The sequence below is a fragment of the Centrocercus urophasianus genome, unplaced genomic scaffold (assembly GCF_019232065.1).
Source record: "Centrocercus urophasianus isolate 14NV4802_14NV808 unplaced genomic scaffold, USGS_Curo_1.0 seq_11, whole genome shotgun sequence".
NCBI lineage: Eukaryota > Metazoa > Chordata > Aves > Galliformes > Phasianidae > Centrocercus > Centrocercus urophasianus.
The window spans coordinates 6,047,863-6,069,351 of NW_024884253.1; the positions used below are offsets into that span (position 1 = coordinate 6,047,863).

The 21,489-nt window shown below is 40.6% G+C and overlaps 1 protein-coding gene across 3 annotated transcripts in view; it reads left to right on the forward strand.

The window, feature by feature from the left end:
- The first annotated feature begins 185 nt into the window (after positions 1 to 185).
- ZFAT (zinc finger and AT-hook domain containing) overlaps positions 186 to 21,489 on the forward strand; it is an 83,883-nt gene continuing 62,579 nt past the window's right edge. For 2 of the 3 annotated variants that reach the window (XM_042808669.1, XM_042808671.1), the window contains exons 1-3: positions 186 to 522; positions 12,882 to 13,052; positions 20,421 to 20,681. In XM_042808669.1, the coding sequence (XP_042664603.1) occupies positions 504 to 522; positions 12,882 to 13,052; positions 20,421 to 20,681 (451 nt within the window). In that variant the 5' untranslated portion in view covers positions 186 to 503. The remainder of the gene's footprint in view (positions 523 to 12,881; positions 13,053 to 20,420; positions 20,682 to 21,489) is intronic. The other variant, XM_042808670.1, reaches the window with a different exon arrangement.

Genomic DNA, 21,489 nt, shown 5'->3' on the forward strand with positions numbered 1-21,489 from the left:
GCGCGGAGGGCGCGGAGGGCGCGGAGGGCGCGGAGGGCGCGGAGGGCCAGGCAAAGCCGAGTGCCCCGGAGGCGAGCCGGAAACCCGCGCGAGTGCGGAGGGCGGGGAGGGAGGAGAGCGAGCTGCGCATGCGCCGCCCTACGGCCGCCATTCAGCTGTTGGTCGGCACGCGACCCCCCGCCCTCGCGCGCACCATATGACGTTACTGAGGAAGAAGCCGCCGTGTCGGAGGCGGCAGATTCGCCATAATCCGCCGCTTGGCCAATCTCACCCCCCACCGTCTCGATCGATCAAAACATAGATATATTTTTATAAGGAGGAGCGGCACGGCACATGTGAAGCCCAGCTGGTGCGAAAGTGCTCTTTTCTGTGTGGTTTTTTTTTTTTTTTTTTTTTTTTTTTTTTTTGTGTGTGTGTGTGTGTTGTTTGTTGTTGACAAGGCCGCCGCGCTTCGCTTCCAGCCAGCTCTCCCGCTGCCCCTCAGCCCCAACCCCGCCGCGGTTATGGAGGCTGCGGCTGCAGGTGAGCGGCGCCGAGCCGGGGAGGGCGGCGGAGCGCGCGCGGAGCAGTTAGCGCTGAGGCAGGGGAGAAGTAGTTCCGGCCAGCGTGCTGCGTCATCGCCATCCGCGCGCGAAGTAGTTCCCTTAGCAGGAGCGGCCGTTGCTCAGCGCTCAGCACGGCGGGGGCGGCGGGAGGAGGGGCGCCGAGTCCCGCTGGGCTGCGCGGCATGCGGCCCGAGCTGCGGTGCCTGCGGCGGGAGTGAGTGCGGCCGCGGTGCCGGGCTCGGGCGGCGGGGGGCGTCCGTCTTGTTGCGTGAATGGTTAAAACCGGGAGCTTCTGCTGCGCTGTCAGCCCAGCCCCTTGTGTGCCGTATTTTCGCCTGGCTTTCATGGCGATTAGCGTGAAAATAAAATTACGCAGACGGGACTGCCCTGATAATGTGTACATGCTGTTTCACAGCGCCTTGTTTCTTGTAGTACGAGCTGGTGACGTTGCAATGATTTAACATCGTATTCCTCTACACTGAAGTGTGGCTCTTGGTTATCATTCACTGAGATGATTCCCAGACCTCCCCTCCCATTCAGGAGGAAAGAAGTACTGTCACAAATCCATGGGACTGGATAGGATCCACTCAGGAGTGCTGATGATTGTGGAGCTGTTTTCCACTGTCTGTCAGCGCTCCTGGTCAGCCACAGAGGGCTTAGGGGACTGGAGACTTGCTAATGTGAGAGCTGTCTACAAGAAGGGTCATAAGGATGATCTAGGGAACTTCAGACCTGTCAGCCTGACCTCAGTGCCAGAGAGGTTATGGAACAGATTATCTTGACTGTGACAATGCAGCTGGTCTGGGACAACCAGAGGAACAGGCCCAGCCAGCATAAGTTCATGAAAGGCAGGTCCTGCTTGACCGACCTGAAATCCTTCTGTGACCAGGTGGCCTGCCTAGAATGAGGGAAAGGCTGTGGGTGTAGTCCACCTACACTTTAGTAAAGCCTTTGAATCTGTTTCCCACTATATTCTCCTGGAGAAGCTGGCAGCCCATGGCTTAGACAGGTACACCCTTTGCTGGGTAAAGAACTGTCTGGATGGCCAGGCCCAGAAAGTGGCAGTGATTGGAGTTAAATTCCAGCTGGTGATAGGTCATGAATGCTGTTCCTCAGAGGTCAGTATTGGGCCCATCCTGTTTAATATCTTTATTGACAATCTGGACAAAGGGATTGAGTCACCAACATTAAATTTGCAGATGAAATCAAGTTGGGAGGAAGTGTCAGTCTGCTTGAGGAAAGGAAGGGCCTGTATAAGTTGGATTGATGATCTGAGGCCACTCGTAAGCTTTAACAAGACCAAGTCTTAGGTCCCTTGCTTTGGTCACGCAGACTTGGGGCTGACTGGCTGAAAAGCTGTGCAGAGGTGAAGTATCTGAGGGTGTTGTCAGCTGGCTGAACAAAGCCTGCAGTGTGCTAAGGTGGCCAAGAAGGCCAATGGCATCCTGACTTGTGGCAGAAATAGTGAAGCCAGCAGGAGCGGGGAGGTGATGGTCCCTCTGTACTCAGCTCCTGTGAGGTCTCACCTCAAGTGCTGTGTTCAGTTTTGGAGTGTCTGAGGGAACTGGGTTTTTTTAGCCTGGAGAAGAGGACAGTCAAGGAAAACCTTACTACCCTCTACAGCTCTCTGAGAGGAAGTTGTGGTGAGATGGGAGTTGGCCTCTTTTCCCAGGTAAGAGCGATAGGGCAAAAGTGATGGCCTCAAGTTGTGCCAGGGAAGGCTCAGGTTGGGTATTTGGACGGATTTCTCCTCTGAAAGAGTGGCTGTTCATTGGGACAGGCTTCCTGGGGAGGTGGTGGGGTCACCGACCCTGGAGGTGTTCAGGAAACATGGAGATGTGTCACTGGGAGGCATGGTTTAGTGGGCATGGTGGTGATGGGCTGATGGTTGGACTTGATGATCTTAAGGTCTTTTCCAACCTTAATGATTCTATCTGGTGTGCTCCAGACGTCAGGTTCAGAGCCTTGCAGCCGGAGCCACCCGTATGATTTTGTTACATCTGGTGCTGCAGCTTAAGGATTTTTGTGGTGACTGTTGTAGTGTTGCATTTATCCACATGAGGGCGATGTTACAACACTGAAAAGGCGAAGTCTTCATGTGAGCGTTGGTACCTCTGCTTTTTTAATGATGGAGAAGCTTTTTTTTTTCTTTTCTTCTCCTTTCCTTTTGATAAATTGATTATTGTCAAGTTCTGCTGTAAAGCTAATTTCCTTACTTTTTCAGGCTTTTCATTTAAAACCATTTGTAGAGAAGGCTTTTTTTGTTGGCCTGAACTAGTTATTAGCACACCCTTTTTAATCCAGTTCGTGTATTCATTAAAGTATGCAGGCAGTATCTTTTGAAGAACTTCTACAAGTGCTTCTGTAAAGTTACATCAATCTAGCGTGAGTAAGAGGAAAAAAGACAGACTTATCTGTCTTCCTTAGCTAAGCACCAATATTCTTAAGCACCAATTAATTAAGCAACAGAGGTCAGCTTTCTTTTGCCAATGGACTGCAAATCCCGTGCCTTTGGTGCTGTGAGAGTGGAAGGATGCGCTTCAGATAGAGGAGGGAGATGAAGGCCTGGTGCCTTTTCCTTCCTGGGCTGGCTTCATCACATGGCATGATGCAGGTTCTGCTTTCTGGTGATGAGTTAGACAACTCCAAAGCAAGTCCATGCACTGTGGAATACTTAGTATTTGTGAATTTTCAAAGGTACTGTCTTCTGTTGATGAAAGAATAAAAGATTTGAATGCTGTAGCAACAGAATTGTGTTAAGGGCTGCATTTGTGTGGTGTCCTATCACTATCCGCCTTTCAGTGTGATGCTTTTAAGTATTCTTCATGCTGCTTTCAAGATTTAACTTTTTAGAATGCTTTTTGCTGCTTGTTTTTCTTTTATTAAAGATGCTTTTAATCTTCATGTAGTTCACATCGCTAAACACAAGCATTTGGCTTTTTGTCACTTCTGTAAAGGATTTTTGAGTAGTACTTGAGTCATTATTGCAGAACAAGTCTCAAGTAGGGTCCCATCGAATGTGGTCCTGTTTTACTTCTGATAATGTCAAGAACTGCTCTCTCATTATTTCTCTGATTATATGCTGGGTGAAGTAGGTGCTGATGGTGTCCAAACATTTAATATTGTCATTGTGTTCTGACCTGACATTTAAGCAGTTTGCATAAGGGTAATTGAAACCTAAATTGTGTTGTTGTTTGTGTCTCTGTAACATCTCCTTCAGTGTCAGTCGTTCTTACTCTCGTGCTCAGGCTGTTGCTAACACGTCCCAATGCTCCTCTGTGTACAGGGTGAGTGTTTCAGTCTTCAGAGGTTCTGCTGCTTTTTGGCAAAGTCTCATAATTGGATTTGGCCCTAAGCTTCCCCTAACAGGCAGCACTGCCTCACAAATCGTGCATCCTGGTTTGTTTCCTCTCTGCTTCATATTTTGCATTATCCCACTGGTGTTAGAACAGTATTTTTCAGAACCTTGTTTGGATGCTTATCAGTCAACAACCTTTTTATGGCTCAGCATTCTGGTTCTGACACCTTATTAGGCTCGTTGAGTTATTGTAGTAGCGTGCAGGTTATTTTTTGAGGCAGCTACAAAGAAATGAGAAACAAGAAGAGTGGTTTGTCTCAACTCTGTGCTCTTTGTTGTCTCCTGTTGTTTCTGTCTCACCTTTCATTTGAAAACGGTCTTTATGATTTATCACTTCAGGGTGAGTCACGTTGATCTGCGTGGTGTGTCACACCTGCCACGCACCCTTAACATCTTCAGCTCAAAAACTTTTCCATAACCCCCTACGTTTTGATTGAGCCCATTGGAGCCCATCACTTCTTGGTGTTTTATCCTTGACTTGTCGCGTTCCCCTAGGCACAGATGGAGCAATCAGCACAGCTCACAGCAGTTGTGTTCTAAACGGTTGACAGCACCAACTTAAGTTGTGCCTTTTTACCCAGGTTTTGTTTTCTCTGTTATAATATATTTGCTTTGTATCATTTGTAGATGAAGCTTGTTTCTTACCTAGAAACTCCAATACACTCACTGTAATTTACTCCGAAACCCTGCTTCTCTCTGTAGCATCTGGCAAAGTCAATAGAAGTGTTTAACCCAGGAAAGTAAGCTTGAGGTCTTTTTTAAAAAAGATACTGAATGGATATCATTAGGTTTTATTTAAAATAGTATTAATTGGAATCGATTTTAGTGTGATTTAATTTTTTCCAAGAATGTCAGCATTTCCACAACTTTTTCTCTTAGGCCAAAATGAGAAACGTTTGCGGTGTTTACCAGTCAGTTCCAGGGGCCGTTAGCAGCTCAGTTCAACTAACATTAGTTCAGTTAGCAGCCACGGGCTGGGATGAGGATGATGAGGTGCTCCTTCTGTTTACACTGCCCGTGTCGAACCGTTGCTGACACGAGTTCACGTTCAGGTGAAAGAAGCCCTGCAGTAGCGTTCTGTTCTCTCTCAGCCTGCTGCTTCTGCTGCAGTTATTTCCTTAGTTCTGAACATAGGTGCTGAGCTGCTGTGAGCCGTTGGCCGAGGGAGTTATTGGGATGCTGCTGCTCTCGTGTTAGCAAGTGATGGGAGATTGATTTTTGTATTTCTAATGAGTATCTTGCTTTTGGCTTCAGATATGCTGTATTTCACCCCGTGGTTTTTGATGAATCAAAGCATTGAAAACAGCAGGATACAGATTCATTGATTTTTTTTTTTTTTTTCAACTCTATCAAATGAAGAGAAATAAAATTATTGTATACCAATGCCTTTATTAAAATGATAACTAAAATGCTATAAGGTGAAGGAAGAGGTCTAGAGAATAAATTTGTGGCAAAACACAGCTTTTTTTGAGGCTAAAATGTATGTAATCAAAACTTAGGTTCATTGAGAGATTCTTTTTTAGGATAGAAAAATGCAGCTGACAGTTATTTACATTTTACTGAAATGATGAAGTAGTAGAGATCACTTGCAGATATTTAGGGTGTGCACTCATGTATTTCAGACTGTTTTTTTCTTCTTTTTGAAACAGAATAAAGTAGATTTTGGTTTTAAAAAGTGCCATTTCAGTGAAGCAGTAATAATCAGAGATACATCCTAATGCGTTTTGAAGAATTTTTCATTTCTGAAATAGTTCTGGAAAATGGGAAAAAAAATCCCTAACATGAACAGACGAATCAGACCTGATGGCTGGGAGGAATGCTGTCAATGTATTTGACTTCAGGGTGGAATATCATAACTCCTTGTAACATAGATGCTGATTCCTCTGTGTGTCGTTCAAACTGATTTTCTTACTGAGAAGTAATTCTGCCTGTCAAACACAAATTATTGCCTTTTTGTATGTTGCTCTTCTGTAAATTATTATTTCATAGAATCACAGAATGGCCTGGGTTGAAAAGGACCACAATGATCATCTGGTTTCAACCCCCTGCCACAGTCAGGGTTGCCAACCACCAGACCAGGCTGCCCAGAGCCACATCCAGCCTGGCCTTGAATGCCTCCAGGGATGGGGCATCCACAGCCTCCTTGGGCAACCTGTTCCAGTGCCTCACCACCCTCTGGGTGAAAAACTGCCTCCTAATATCTAACCTAAACCTCCCATCTCAGTTTACAAGATTTGAATGCTTCTACATAAAGGAAAAGTCTTGTTTATTTGTTCTTGAACACTGTAATATCCCACGTGCTCAGCTTTTGTGTAGGAAGAGTTCTTTAATGACCACAGTACATTTATTGGCAGAACTGTGCCCACCTTCTGGTATGATAGGTACTATTATTTTTATTGCATTTGAAACTTCAACAAAAACTCTTGTATTTTTTCAGTAATTCCCATGTTAGTGTATAATTATGTTGTTTCATGTTATAATGAATATTTAACTCATTTGAATAAAGACAGCTTGTGGCTAGTAGTGCTGCGATTGAGTGCTTGCAGGTTTGAAGAAGGACAAGACAGTGAGCAGGTCAGGTACTGAAATAGCACAACCATCTGTTTTTGATAAGCTTGTTGGGCTGTCATTAGTGCAGTGCTTTGCTGGTAGATGAAGCTACGGTTGGCTTCTGATTTTATTGTACCATTTGCGTTAGGTAATTGCAGGCATTTCTATGCTATTAGGTATATTTTTTTGTTTTTACAGTAGTAAGAAGTTGTTTTAGGAACACTTGGAAATTATTGCTGAGTTTTAAGCAGGCTGTTATCCCTGGATATAATCTTGTCGTCCAGTAGTTGAAGGGAACATATAAACAGGAGGGGGAATGACTGTTTACAAGGGTGGATATTGATAGGACAAGGGGAATGGTTTTAAACTGAGACAGGGGAGGTTTAGGTTAGATATTAGGAGGCAGTTTTTCACCCAGAGGGTGGTGAGGCACTGGAACAGGTTGCCCAAGGAGGCTGTGGATGCCCCATCCCTGGAGGCATTCAAGGCCAGGCTGGATGTGGCTCTGGGCAGCCTGGTCTGCTGGTTGGCAGCCCTGCACATAGCAGGGGATTAAAACTAGATGATCACTTTGGTCCTTTTCAATCCAGGCCATTCTTTGATTCTGTGATCCTGTGATTGTAGTGAGGTATGTTTGTGTGTGGGACCATGGGATTTGATTTTCCTTGGTCCACAAGTGCAGCTGCTTTTGTAGACATGGGCCTGGAGAGTAGCACACCATAAGGAAGTAAAACTTGCTAGAGAAAGATTGTTGTTGATAAGGGATATTGTAAGTAACTCTGCAGACTGGAGTCTTCCTCTTGCCTGTCTGTGGGAGTCATACCTACTGGTCCCAGGATGGTGGATGCAGCTAATGCTTTCCCATTGGTAGGTTCAGCCAGGAACAAAACTGAGAATATATCACACACACTAACATGGGAGGCTCCACAGTCAAGGCACTGCTTTTGACAGTGCTTGTGTAGAGGGTTCGCATGTAATGTAAATAAAGCCGAGTCTTTCTCTTGTTCTGCTGATAGAGATTTAAGTAGTGAAAGCACACACACTCTGTTCTCCCCTCTCTGCTGCTCCTGGAACACATGTCAGTCCCATCCCAGTGTCTGGAGCCAACAAGTCTCACCACTCTGTATTGGCAGGCACCATGGCCTGGTACATCCAGCTCCAGTCTGATTGCAGGCACTGCACCAGATCCATTTTTGCTGGTCCCTCCAGTAGCTGGCACTTGAGTATGAGGAGCAGACAGTGGGATTACACAGAAAGATTGTTGTGTTGGGATTTAATGAGAAATAGGACAGACTGCAGTGGTCAGGCACAGGGTATGGTCAGTTCCTTATTTACCATTTTCCATTCCTCCTCAAACTCCTTCCTCTACAGATTCCTTCATCTGTTTTACATTGTCCCACAGCCCCTCTCAAATCTTGTTTCTCCTTTTCCTTTCTTGCAAAGCCAAGGTAGCTTTCTCCAAATCTGTGCCTGCTTTTTCTTGGTAGCACATCAGTAGCTAACTTTTCATCATCTGTGCACAGAATCGTAGAACCTTTTGAGTTGGAATGGACCTTAAAGGTCATCTGATCCAACTCCCCTGCAAGGAACAGGGACACCTACAGCTAGATTGAGTTGCTCAGGGCCCCATCCAGCCTGACCTTGAGTGTCTCTAGGGATGAGGCATCCACCACATCTGGGCAACCTGTTCCTGTGCCTCACTACCCTTATTGTAAAAAACTTTTTCCTTATATTCAGTATAAAAAAGATTTCTTGAGAAAACAAAAGGTGTCTTGTGATGTCAGTTGGTTTTTAATGCTGGAAATAATGTGGAGTTGGACTAGATAACCTTTAAAGGTCCATTCTAACTCAAACAATTCTGTGATTCTTTGATCCTATGAAATAAAGGTGTGCTTTTGTACTTAATGTGAGGTAAAACGTACTTGAATCTTCTGCCAGGATTCCATGACAGCATTTGGTAGCTGTACAGTGTAATATCCCAATGAAGCCTGTGCTTGATAGCTTTAGTTCTGGCCTGTACAAATGTCATGAAAGCTGGGTGCTCAGTTTGCCTTTATGATTGTTAGCTGAGAGTGAGTGCTGATGGATTCAAATCAGGGGAGAAGCGAAGTTCTTTTATCTGCAAAGAAAAATGTTTGGGTATTAAAGTGTTAAGGTGAATAATTGAAGCTTGAAAATGCATAGTGAGGAGCAGGGAGAGAGGAAAGTCTGGTAGGCTGGAAGGTGCTGGAGTGAGAAAGGGATTTATTAAAATCATAGAATGGCTTGAGTTGGAAGGAACATCAGGTATCATCAAGCTCCAGCCCCCCTGCCACAGGCAGGGTTGCCAGCCTTCACATTTAATACTAGCAGGAGATGAGGGTTAAAAAAAAAAAGGTAGTAGGTATTACTACAACTCACGAGACCAGAGAGTTACTAAACTGAGAATGAAGTTTGTATTACATGTGCTGAAGCTGGGAAGAAATCTGTTATGTACATTATACCTATTTATTTGGATTACTAATAAGTCTATAATACAGTAAATACTTAATTGCCACGAAAGAAACCAACAAAAAGCCTGAGGCCAAAAAACTTCCAGTCTCAGGATGTAATACAAGTTTACTTGCAGAACATTATCGGGTGTTTGAAGCAGAGTTTGTTTTATCTTTAAGTTCAGATTGAAACAAGTGGTTATGTAAATTCTAAACCACACTGCTGTGTATTTTAGGAAGGTTGAGCAGGAGCACAAGTATTTGTACAAGCAACTTGGTTATTCCACAGGTCAGGGGGTGTCAGGTGAACTTTTATTTTTGCATTTAACCATGGAGTTCATAGAATCATTAAGGTTGGAAAAGAACTCTGAGATCGTGCAGTCCAGCCATCTGCTTATCACCAGTATTCTCATTAAACCATGGCACTCAGTACATCTGCATGTTTCTTGAACATCTCCAGGGACAGTGGCTCAACCATCTCCCTGTGCAGGCCATGCCAGTGCCTGGCATCCAACCTGAACCTCCTCCGGCTCAGCTTAAGGGCATTCCCTCCTGTTCCTTTTAACTACTGGAGAGCTTCAAAGGTGATTATAAAGTGCTGTCTGTATTAAATAGCTGCTCAAAAGTTTTGGATGCATTAGAATGATTTATGACATATAAACACAGCTGGATAATCTCTCTTTTGTTTACTTTCTTTGTGTTTCTCATGAAAGCAGTTATTTAAAAGCAAAACAGAACCCAGCCGCCAGCGTGTCCTTAGTGCTATAGGGAAGCTTGTGGCTTGTTACAACGAACTCTTTCTTAGTTTTTGACTCATGGTGATCAAAAATATATATATTCCATAAATAATTCTACTTTCAGTAATGTTTCTAATATGAATGGTCCCTCCTGCAGGTTTACAGAGAAGCAGAACAGATGCTTTTAAACTTTGAGAAGGGAGTTGGGAATGAGGGAGCCTGTTTCCCAGTCTGCACCCCATTTGTCGTCAGCGATCTGTTGGTTAATCTCCCTCTATGCACATGCTCAGTGTAAAGAACTACTTTTGTCTAATTAAGAAGTACCCTGAGATCGTTGGAATAATGGAAAAAAATATTGAAGTGGTTTCACTTACGTTATAGCTTAATTTTCTACTTCTAATTTTAAAAAAATGAAACTGGTAACATTTATTTCAATATACACAGAGTTTATATGAGCAAACTGAAGGTAATGAATTAGCACAAAGCAAGCTTATTAGGTGGAATGTTTCAGATTGGTGTTGGCTGAAACTACTCTTGTTTGTTTACCTGCATACTTGATTAATATTTCTTTCATTATCTGCGTATTTAATTGATGTCTAATTAATTGCTCTGTTGATTTCCCACATAATTAATTATCCACTACTTAATCGTTGATTCCCTGCATAGTTAATTGACTTTCTGCTTATTTGATTTTTACACTTAATTGACTGTAATTCATTACTCTATTGCTATACCACCTAATTAGCAACCGGTTAATTGGTTATCATTTGCTTGTTTTAATCTAATTGTTTAGGTCCGTGATCAGCGCAGCTTATCCTCTGCTTTCTGACCTCCTTTTCCAGTCATGGTGCATAAAAGCATTTCTTCCTCTATTTTGTTTCAATCTCACTTCTAAGCAGAGCACTGATAACAGCTATTGAGGGGAGAGACAAAAAACAGCCTGAACTTCTAGGGAACGCAGCTGGCAGTCAGGAAGCAGAAACAGTGGCAAATAAAGCCTCAAAGAGAAGTGTCCACTGCATTGTGGAATTTCAGCGTTCAGGTGTGGTTGTTTATTAGATAATCATAGGTTTTGTGCTGGGAATATTAAACATGCATTTAGGAGAATCGTCATCCATTGGGTTAATGACAAGGTTTTTAATAGAAGAATAATGCTAAATAACAGAGCAGAACTGATTCACAGGAACGTTTGCATTATAAACTTAGTACAATCAAAATGAGAAAGCGTGTGTGCTCAAGACAGCAGAATGGCTGAGAAGGAGCCTTGCCGTGCTCATAAGACCATCGTGGGTCTAATATACATTTTACATTGCTGCTCGTGTGTGTAGGATATGGTATATTTGTACAACAGGAATAGTTTGTGGGCTGTTTTTCAGAGCTCTGTTAAGAAATGGAGGCGTATGATGCCTTTTAGTTTTGAGGTGTTTGTACTATTTCTAAAGATTATGTTGTTTTTGTTACAACAAGTGTAAATGAGTGCCAGCTTTGCTATTCTTAGCATTCAAAAGCTTTTTCTTGAGTGGTGTGAACCACACTGTGTGTCACAAAGAGAGGATAATAAGGTTGCATAGGACTAGTGATCTTTGCTTTTGTTATTAGCTCTGAAATACAGCTTTCCTGTTCTCTTCCCTCCCTGATTCATCCCAAAGTTGATAGAAGAAGATCACTGTATTTTTGTGTTTATTGGCTAACCTGAGTTTTAGTTTGTACCCCAAATAGCATTGGCTGCTCCAGCTTGTTTTCAATGAAGGCATGTCCTTGTTTTCCTTGTTTTCCTTAGGGGGACAGAGGGAGAGGAGAAAATGAAAGCAATGTATGAGTCGGGGCTTACTGTACATAGCTGAGGAACCAGTGTGCCTGAGATTGGCTCCTGGCTGTTGGGGGTTTCTTTAGAAACAGAAGGAAGCAGTGACTTCAAAAGTCAAAGCATCACAGCAAATTTCATTTTAAAACATTGACCAATATACATTTCAGTGACATTCTTCATTTACTGCTGCTTCATAAGTTTTCACTGTTTTGTCTGGTGTTATTTTGGAGAACGAAAAGAATTTTTCGTCGAACTTGTATGTCAAAGTATATCAAATCTTGATATTTCTCTTGGTGTCACGTGTAATTAATGCTGACTCTGCCTGCAACGTGATGTTTCGCTTTGAGTATAACACTTCTTTTTCCTTCCTTAAATTTTCCACCTTTTCCTCCCTGGTTTTCTCCATGTAGGTTAATGACTCAAGATGAGGTCTGATATTTTTCCAAATTTGAAAGAAAACACGTCTGTGTAGCTATAAAGTGAATGGGAAGGAGAGAGGAAGACACTACGCTTGCATAGCTGTAATAGGATGCAAGACTTTGTGGTGTAGAGCACTGCAGATCTTCTGACCTTCCTCCCCACTCTTTTATTAGTGGCAGAGCCACAGCTGAAGATAATTGGTAATGAGCTCAATGAGTAAAGGAAAAAATGGTGTAACAAAACATACATTTGGTATCAAAAGCCTTTATTTTCTAACAAACATTTCTAACTATTTGTGTTTCCAGTACTTAAATAGGTGATTAGAGAATTAGATTTGTGCCTAGGTGAGGTAAGTTCTAAGGTTGAATACACTTGAAAAGTAAAGGAAAGAACAGTGAGATCCATGACCAGAGAAGCTGAGCTTCTCTGTATTGCAGAGCTACTCTGTGAAGAATAAAATGTTTTGGGTTTGTATCAGTGGAATCAAATCTGGGCAATGACTTCATGTCTTAAACAATTTTCTGTTTTTCAAATGTTTGTAAAAATGTGAAATTGTGGCATTGTGTAAGGCTGGAAGTGGGGAAAAAAATGACTTCATCTATCCTGTTTCCATTCAGAGTAGCAGAATGGCTTGGGTTGGAAGGGACCTCAAAGATGACCTAGCTCCATCCACCTTGCTGCTAGCAGGGTTGCCATCCACCAGATCAGGTTGCTCAGGGGCCATCCAACCTGGCCTTGAACACCTCAGGGATGAAGCACTTTTCTTAGGTTTTAGTCAGAAGTTTTTTGGCCTGTGAGAATCTGGGTAGAAGTTGTACCATTTCTTAAATTTGTTTTGTGATTCGTTATGAATGCTTTCATTTGCTGGTGTAACAATCTGTTAGCTGTGTTAAAAGAATCAAAACCTCCTTAACTATTGGTAATAGGAATAAACGACCAAATTTGGAAATATTAATTAATATTAATTTTTTTTTTTTTAAATTTATTTTTCAGGAATCAGTTCCATCTTCATGTGTAAGCTTTGTAACTTATTTTCACCAAATCAGTCAGAACTATTGTCTCACGTCTCTGCAAAGCACTCGGAAGAAGGGACTAACGTGGACGACATCATTATTCCACTCCAGCCTCTAACAGCACCAGCAGACATAAACAGAAATGGAGAAGGTACTTTGATAAATGGAGTAAAATGTAATTTTCAAACAGTCATTTAGGCTTTTTTAATGAAACCTGTGGTCTCGTGGTTCTTCACTGTGTGTTCAATTTACATAGCTTGCTTCTACAGTTTTCACCATGTGCTGACAACATGAATTTCATTTAGTGCAGATTAGATCAGAGGATGGACATGGATAAACGCAGCGTGTGACAGAGGATGATTACAGTGCTCCATTAATTTTAAATGTCAAGTACAGCAAAGTCTGCTTCCTAGAGCTTTGATTTGAGGCTCTAAAAGCAGCGTAAGGAGTGTAAGTGCCAGACAGATCAGTGTTCTTGGGCAAGCAGCTGGAGCACCTTGGGCTGGGAAAGGGAAGGAGGTGAAATGCTTTGAGTTACAAAACTTACTGCTTTTGGAATTTCAGATAATAGTTTGTTCTGAGAAGGCAGTGGCATGATTCATAATTAGTTACTGTGCTTTGATACTAGTTCCAGTAAATTAAACAAAAAAACTTGTAAGCAAAGTTTGATGCTACTCTGCAGTTAAAGAAGTTACATTCATGACTATTTTTAATGGATTATAATTTCCTTGTAATATTAGCAATAAGTTCAAAATGATTCAGACTTTATATGCTTTACAAACTTATTGAACAGTGGATTCATGTTGTTGGCAAAGGTCTTGTTCTAACACAACTACCAAGATTTCTGAAGTCCTTAATAATTATGGTTGCTGATTATAAGGAAAAAAAACCCCACTCTAATATCACACTTGAACGAGTATTTTTATCGTTAACATTTGTGTGTGGCATTTCTTCCTTTGCTTACCAGCAGTAATTCAGTAGGTACTTTGACTTCATGAATGTAAGAAGTTATTTCTAATAAGTGGTCACATAGTGTTCAGCTGTTACCTCCTCAGATGGCTGGTGTGGAAATGTTTGCATCAGATTATCATATCACACTACGCCTAAAATAAACAGTGCTTCAAATTCCAAAATCCTCTTCTAATTTTATTTTAATTATACAGAATGAGTATCTCAGCTATGCAGAATTCATCTTCCTTTCTGCATCTTTTAGTGTCCCATTACCCTTCCCTAAGCTGTATGTCTGAGCACAGTGATTACGGTACTTCGCAACACTATTCCTGTGAGTAAAAAGGCTCTTCTGTAAACTTCTTGTTGTATTTGTGGCAGGAACTATCAGCACTTTTGTCCTATGTTGTAAGGCAAGCATCATACATTCATTGGAGTAACATGTAATTGCCATAAAGATCTGAATGAGCAGAAATCAGACCAACCTAAACAGCTTTTAAGAGCACGGCTTTGTAAATCTACTTATGTAAAATCAAACATTCGTGTTTAAAGTTACCATTTCCATTGCTCTTGGTCAATACTTTGTATCATCTGGTGTGATTGTGTGGTGCTGTCTTTTTCGGATTATTCGGTCTAATTCTTTGGCATCTGCTTTTATTAAGAATGTCAAAGTGAATTACTCACCTAGAAAAGATACTACAATATTTCTATAATATAAACAAATATCAAATCTTTCTCATTACACAAATTGATTGGAGAAGAGAGTAGTGTATTCTGAAGTCCTGTTCTTCAGTTTACTGTTTAAATAATTAGGAAGCTTCATAGCAGAATGTAGGAGTTTGAAAATTTCCCCTTCTGTTATGAAATCTGTAGCACAGAAAGGTTTTAGTATACTTCTTTTTTTCTCTGTGGACCCTTCTGTAATTTTTAGTGATTCAGTGTTGTCACTAAAGGGAGAAGTGACTTATGAATGACAATATGGAACAGTTTCCTTTCAGCTGCCTGATAGATGAACATATTTTTGTCCTTTGCAAACAGTTTTTCTTCCAAGTATAGGTAAAAAGCATATTTACTTTGGAATTGGTATAGATGAGTGAATGTTGAGTTGTTAATGGAGCTGTGTTCTGCCTGAATACTAAATCAGTGATTTTATAAGTACTGTGAAAAAGTAAAATGCTGATAATACATGTTTATTACTCTGAAGTTATTTTATTGGTAATACACTCCGCTGAATTTTAGTTAGTCACACCACTTTCCCGTAATTAGATCGTGATATATTTACACTTGATTTGTCCTAACTGCTTTGATCAGGTGATGCTAGAGCTGTGGAATCAGGGGACCAGGCAAATGTTGCTGTGGTGAAGGTTATGGATTGATCACAATTTGTTCTGCTCTGGATTATGCCAGCCTTGTTTGGGAAGTGACAGATATTTACTGATTTACAGTAATCACTCATACTCTACTTTTCTGTGGGATTTCTGTTCGTAACTTTCCATAATGATCTCATTTTTCTTTCAAAGTGCCTGTCAAAGCCCTTTGCTTTTTTATTTTTACTTAATCAGGTTGGTAATGGTTTGAGGAGCAGCACGGATGATCCTAAGTTCATCTATTTGAAGTATTATTCCCTGAGGGATTGTTGTTATAGGCTGTATCTGCATTATGCGATACGTGTTTTCTGCAGCACTGTTTTCAGGCCTTATCTATTGATTATGAGAACTGGAAGAAGTTATTTGAGTATGAAAATGTTCCACAAGAGGTATAACTCCTTAAGGTCATGTAAAAAAGTGCAGCCTTATCCTGACAAGAGGACCAGCTATAGCTAGAGCATCTGTTGAGGCTGCAGGGCTAAGAGCTGTTCCTCGGTACCAGGATGTGTGATCACTGTTGCATTTACATGAAGTTGTGGATTTTCATCCATATTTGCAGCAGACTGTGAATACAGCATGTACTGTTGTAATCATATATGTAAAAGAGGATGAGCCTGTTTTTTATTTAGCTGACAGATGAAAATGGTTTGCTGTTGCATAATGCACCCAGCCATTGCCATTTGGCCCGGTTGTTCATGCAAACACTTTTACAGTTGTTTTGCAACTTCTGACAAATTTTTGCTTGAGTCATGCTGTAGCTATCAGCTCAGTGACTGTGCTAAGCTGCATATATGGGTTTGGAGAAAAAGGATTGTTTGATAGGGATTTATTGTATCTTCCACTTTTCCAGAGTCAGAGATATTTGCCTGTTATGTGGTTTTCTTAACATTGTTTTGTACATCTGAGACTCTAATTGCTCATGCACTTAAGACTGAAGGGGTAGAAAGCCAGTGAAAAAATATGATTACAGTACGTAGTTTCATCCATTTGTTGCATTTCCCTGTGTGTAATAAAGTGGCTTGGGAAAAGTCTGGTTTGAAAAGGTGTTGGCCCTTAGTGAACCAGTTTTGGTTAAGTTTGATTCTGAGGCAGTCAGTGCAACCACTGTACAACCACATCATTAAGCCCAACAAAATCCACACTGCTGGAGTGCCATGATCTACTTCAGTGTATGAAGAGTTAAGAATAGTGTGTATGTATTTGTAGTTGCTTATTTTAACTTCAAGGGAACAATTAAATAGAATTCTGCTGTTATCAAAACAGAAGGCCTCATAAATGGAAATATTCGGAATATTCTGAATATTTCTGACATAGCTGATTATTAAACAGACTGATTTTGAGAAGCATATGTGAGTAATTACTGTGAAGGAACAGTATAGAAGTAGATTTATATAGTTTATTTCCATGTCCTGTTTCTGAAATGCCTTTTCTTAGTGCCATTGAGTACATAATTATATAGCATAGCACAGAACGTTTTCTCAGCATATTGCCATTGCACATCCAATACCAGTTAACATAAAGGTTGATTTCAGAGAATCTGTGGTGGGTGTAAGAATACCTGGAAACAGCTAAGAAGGCAATCATGGAATAAGATCCCACTTATACAATCTTTCTAATGATCAATTTAAAACTTAAGCTTCCCACCAGGCATTCTTGAGACAAGTGCTTTAATACATCCTTTTAGCAAGGTGGGACCATTCTCATTGGCTTGCTTATTTGCTAACAGGTCAATGACAACGTAGTGCTCAACTATTATGCCTAGTTCAGCTTAGGTGGTACTTTGAGCTGTGGTTAGTATGATGCAGTGTGAATGGATAGCTGGTGGCAAACTGGATGGGGGAACAGCTGGAATTCATGGTCATGTGCATCATTAAAAATTGAATTTGGGCACTGTTCATTTAAAGTGGCCTGAGGTTCTGGAAGGAGGAAAGAGCAGGAGCAAGTTTTGGTGATTGTATCAGTAGTCTATGAGCCATCCTGTTCCAGTGTATGCTGCTACTTAGCACTTACATGAGGCCTTTTAAAACTTCTGACAACTGTTGGCTGTTCTTCTAGCCAATGTAATGTATGTGTGCAGTGTAAGCTCATTTACAAACTGGTGTAAATTTACATATTCTTTATGTTGGTTGCCCCACCATTAGAAACTACAACTTCATAGTCCACAGAAAGGGATCTACCACCAACCTTCAGAAGGAGCAGTTCTCACAGTTCTGTTTGTAAACAGGATTTTGTTTCTGTTCCAGCTGTAACATGAAAACACTGCTCTCTTTTTCATTTACTTTAAAACTGTTAGCGAGAGGTAAACCTCTTTTATCAGTTTTCTTTTTTTTTTTTTTTTACTAATGTGGTGAAATTTGTTTTGCAAAAAATAAATAATAATAATGAGAGGAATATTATACCCAGAGGTTATATTCACTCCTCAAACCCTGGATTTAGTTACCTAAAGTAACTTAAGCAGTATCTGCATTCCTCAAACTATGCCTGACAGGTGGGCAATTTGACCTTTTTGCAGATTGACGTTGAAATGTTGTTGGTTTTTTTAATTGCAGTTAATTTCTGTAGCTCAAGGCATCTAATACCACTTTTTTACAGTGGTAACAAAGAGAAGTTTGGAGAGTACTGAAATCACCTTTCTCTGTTTGGTGGTAATTGACACTTTCTGGAGTGTAGCAGCACAGAAATTCAGAGTGCTGCTCATGAGTAGTTGCAAAAGGTGATGTGAGAAAAGTGGTGGGGGTTTTTTTCATTTATAATAGAGCTTTTAGTTTTCTTGTGACATATTTGAATAGATGGGTACTCAAACACCACTATAATAAGACAGAATGCTTTCTTGTTCACTGGATATCAATTACATGATTATCTGAAACTGTGGTCTCTGTGTGTGGGTTTTTGTTTGTCTGAAATACTTAAGGGAAATGATGAACAGATTCAGAAATGATGCTCCTACCACCTCCTGTTCTCTTGCATCATCTTGCCTTTAGATTCCTTGAGGTCATTTATTTTTCCGTATGTTTTAAGTCAGCCAATTTAGCAGGGGCTTTTGGCATATCTGCTTGAAAATCATATGTTTTTTAATTATTATTCTTTTATGATTTTGGGGACTTTTATATTGTCAGTCTCAGTTTACCAGATAGAAAATAGGCGACTGGCTTATAAATATCTGATAAAAAGGTTTAGACGATTGTTGATCTTCAGTTTTGGTGAAAGTTCTGGAATAAAAGCACTGCAAGCTTTTCATGCAGAGGAAAATTTGTGAGTTACACAGCCAGTCTGATTTAGCTTGAATAATCTCAAGACCTTTTCATACATTCAGAATTACAACGGTTACTTCATTACTGGGCATTTCTCTCTCTGAAGTGAAGCCAGAAGACGTAATTCATACTTTTCCCATCTGTGCCAAGCAGAGAGAGAAAACAGCCATAAGTTTTTGAGAGGAGTGATTTTGTTTTTATTTTTTGCATGAGTCTCATATTTTGGAAATGAATGGTAAGAATGCTTTCAGGGACCTCTTTGCTGTTGTCACCATAAGCTGACATGGACATGAGATTTCCTTTTTTTTCCCCTTTTCTTTCTAGAGCATTAAATACAAGGTTACTGGCAAAACTTGCTCCTTTGTTTTTCTCTATGATATTACAAAGATGATGGCTGACAGGGACTTCATACATGCTCTGTTTCACTTAGCACTTTAGCACACCTAGCATTTTTATGCACATTATACTGTAGTTTTTGTTTTTTGCTTGTTGGTCGTTGTGTTTTGTTTTTGCAATTACAGTGACTGTATCAAAGTCTTTCCTTTTAATTTTCAAAGCTGAACATCACTGCATATTACTGAAGGCTCTTAAATGGCAGAGCCCCAGTCACCCTGGGATCCGGAGAGTATTCAGGCCTTACGTGATCTGAAGTGCGTTCTGGAGAGTGCTTTCTATGTTCATGCATTATACAAGACCATAGGTGTCTGATATTTGATAAAATGAATGCTAAAAGTCTCGAATAAGCTTGACTCCCTGTTCCTCCATATACCGTTAGACAAACTCCTCTACATGCACACCAGTTTTTCTTTCTCAGAACTATGCAGAAATAGATCTGATATTTTACCAGATGCCTGCTCAGAAGCAAATACATGCTTGAAAAGCTAGCACGCTTTGCTCTTCATGAACTGAGCTTCTTGCAGAAGAGCAGATACAAAGGAATTAAAATACATACAGTAACAATCAGATAATTCCTCAAATAGTAAAGCATAAAGAACAAAAAGTGCTGGAGATTAACAAGAAGGATAAAAAGCAACTCTTTTAATTGTATAAACAATTACACCAGAGTAACTGATAGCTAGGATGAAATTTCTGAAAAGTACCTGGACACTGGAAAATTCCTCTGCTCTTAGTACTGGCTTTCATTAATTAGAAGTTTTATGCTGGTCTAACTGGCTCTGTCACTCTTTATGTCTGTGAGAGTCTGATAGCAGAGTTGCTTTTGAAGTAACTATGAAGCAGTGATCAGAGCAGTCTGAAGCGAGCAACAGGAGCATGAAACTAGAAAGTGTTGATGATAAAGAATCATGTGAATTTCAGAATCATAGAATCACAGAGTGCTTGGAGTTGCAAAGGATCTTAAAGACCATCTGGTTCCATCTCCTATGTCATGGGCCAGGACATCTTCCTCTAGATCAGGGTGCTCAAAGCCCCATCCGACGTGGCCTTGAGTGAGAATGTCATTGGCCCACATTATTAAAAGAAAAATGAAGTTCTGGTTTTAAAAGATAAAGTGCTTTTCTCTGAATGCATCTCAACTGCTTAAACAATTTACTTGAGAGTGATTTAAATTAAAATGAGATATTTTTTATGGAGTGTCAGAGCAGGGTAAAGCAATTCTGTAGAATATGCATGCTGATACAATTATTCAATAATCTAAAAGAATGCTTGCAGTGTGATTTCTGTAAAATTGTAGTACTCTGATATCTGTCAATCTCAGTAACATATTATTGCTTTGTGACTAGGAGAAATGCCAACAAATGTCTTTGCTTAGAAGTAAATCTGTATGAAACTAACCTTTTTCTGTTTTTTGTTTTTTTTTTAAGCTTTTGGGGTAGAGACTCTGAATCTTCATTTAATATTGCTCTTTTTCAGCCAGGTACTGGAGTAACCCTACGAGATTGCGTTATAGCTTGTTTCTAGCTCTTAATTTCCTTCATTTTTTTTTTTCCCTAGAGTTTCTTGCAGTGAAGAAGAAAAGGGGCAGACCAAAAGGATCTACTAAGAAGTTATGTGGGGATGAAGATGTTGCAGAAAATAACTCTGTTCTGAATGAAGAAGCTCAGCCTGGGACAGAAGAAGGACCAGAAGTGGCTGAAGTCTCACCAGGCAGCTTGGAATGTAGGAAATGCAATCGGAAGTTCTCTAATATGCGTCAGCTGAGGAAACATATCTGCATTATTGTTTTGAATGAAGGAGAAGAGGAAGGAGATGGAGGTAAGAGAATATCCATTAAAAAGATACAAAGCATATTGTGAACCAGTGTTTTTCCATCCTGATTACTCCTAGTCATTAATGTTGATTTTCAATGGAAGAGAATGGACTGTTTCTTGTCATGTAAAAAGCATGTTGAAATAAACTGAGAATAAAGTTTGACATTTCTTTTTTTTCTTCCACAAATACTGAAGGCTTACTACGTTAGTAGTCTTAGACTCACTAAAATGCTTATTTTGCACAAGAAACTGTTTTGAGCAGAGGATTGCTGTTTTCTAATGGGAACTGATATAGCAACATAGGTGGGTATCGTGCATAGATGAAGAGGTATGATTCCATAGAGATGTTTCTGTCGTTCCATTTGGGAAACCTGAATTCTGTTCTATTCTTGTGATAGACAAAAGAAATGCCTTTCAGGATGGCTTGCTATGCTGTATAGAAAGTAATGCAAAGCTCACCTCTTCTATTTTACAAAAGTTTTTGTATCATAGAATCATAGAATGGCTTAGGTTGGACGGGACCTTAACAGTCATCTGGTTCCAACTGTCCTGCTATGGACAGGCTTGCCATCCACTATATCAGGCTACCTAGCTCCCCATCCAACCTGACCTTGAATACTTACAGGGATGAGGCATCCACAACTTCTCTGGGCAATGTGTTTCAGCACCTCACCACCTTCTGAGTTAAAAATTTCTTCCTAATGCCTAAACAAAATCTTCCCTCGTGTAATTTAAAGCCATTCTTCCTTATCCTTTCACTGTCAGACCATGTTGTCTCCTGCTTTTAAGCTCCCTTCAAGTACAGGAAGACT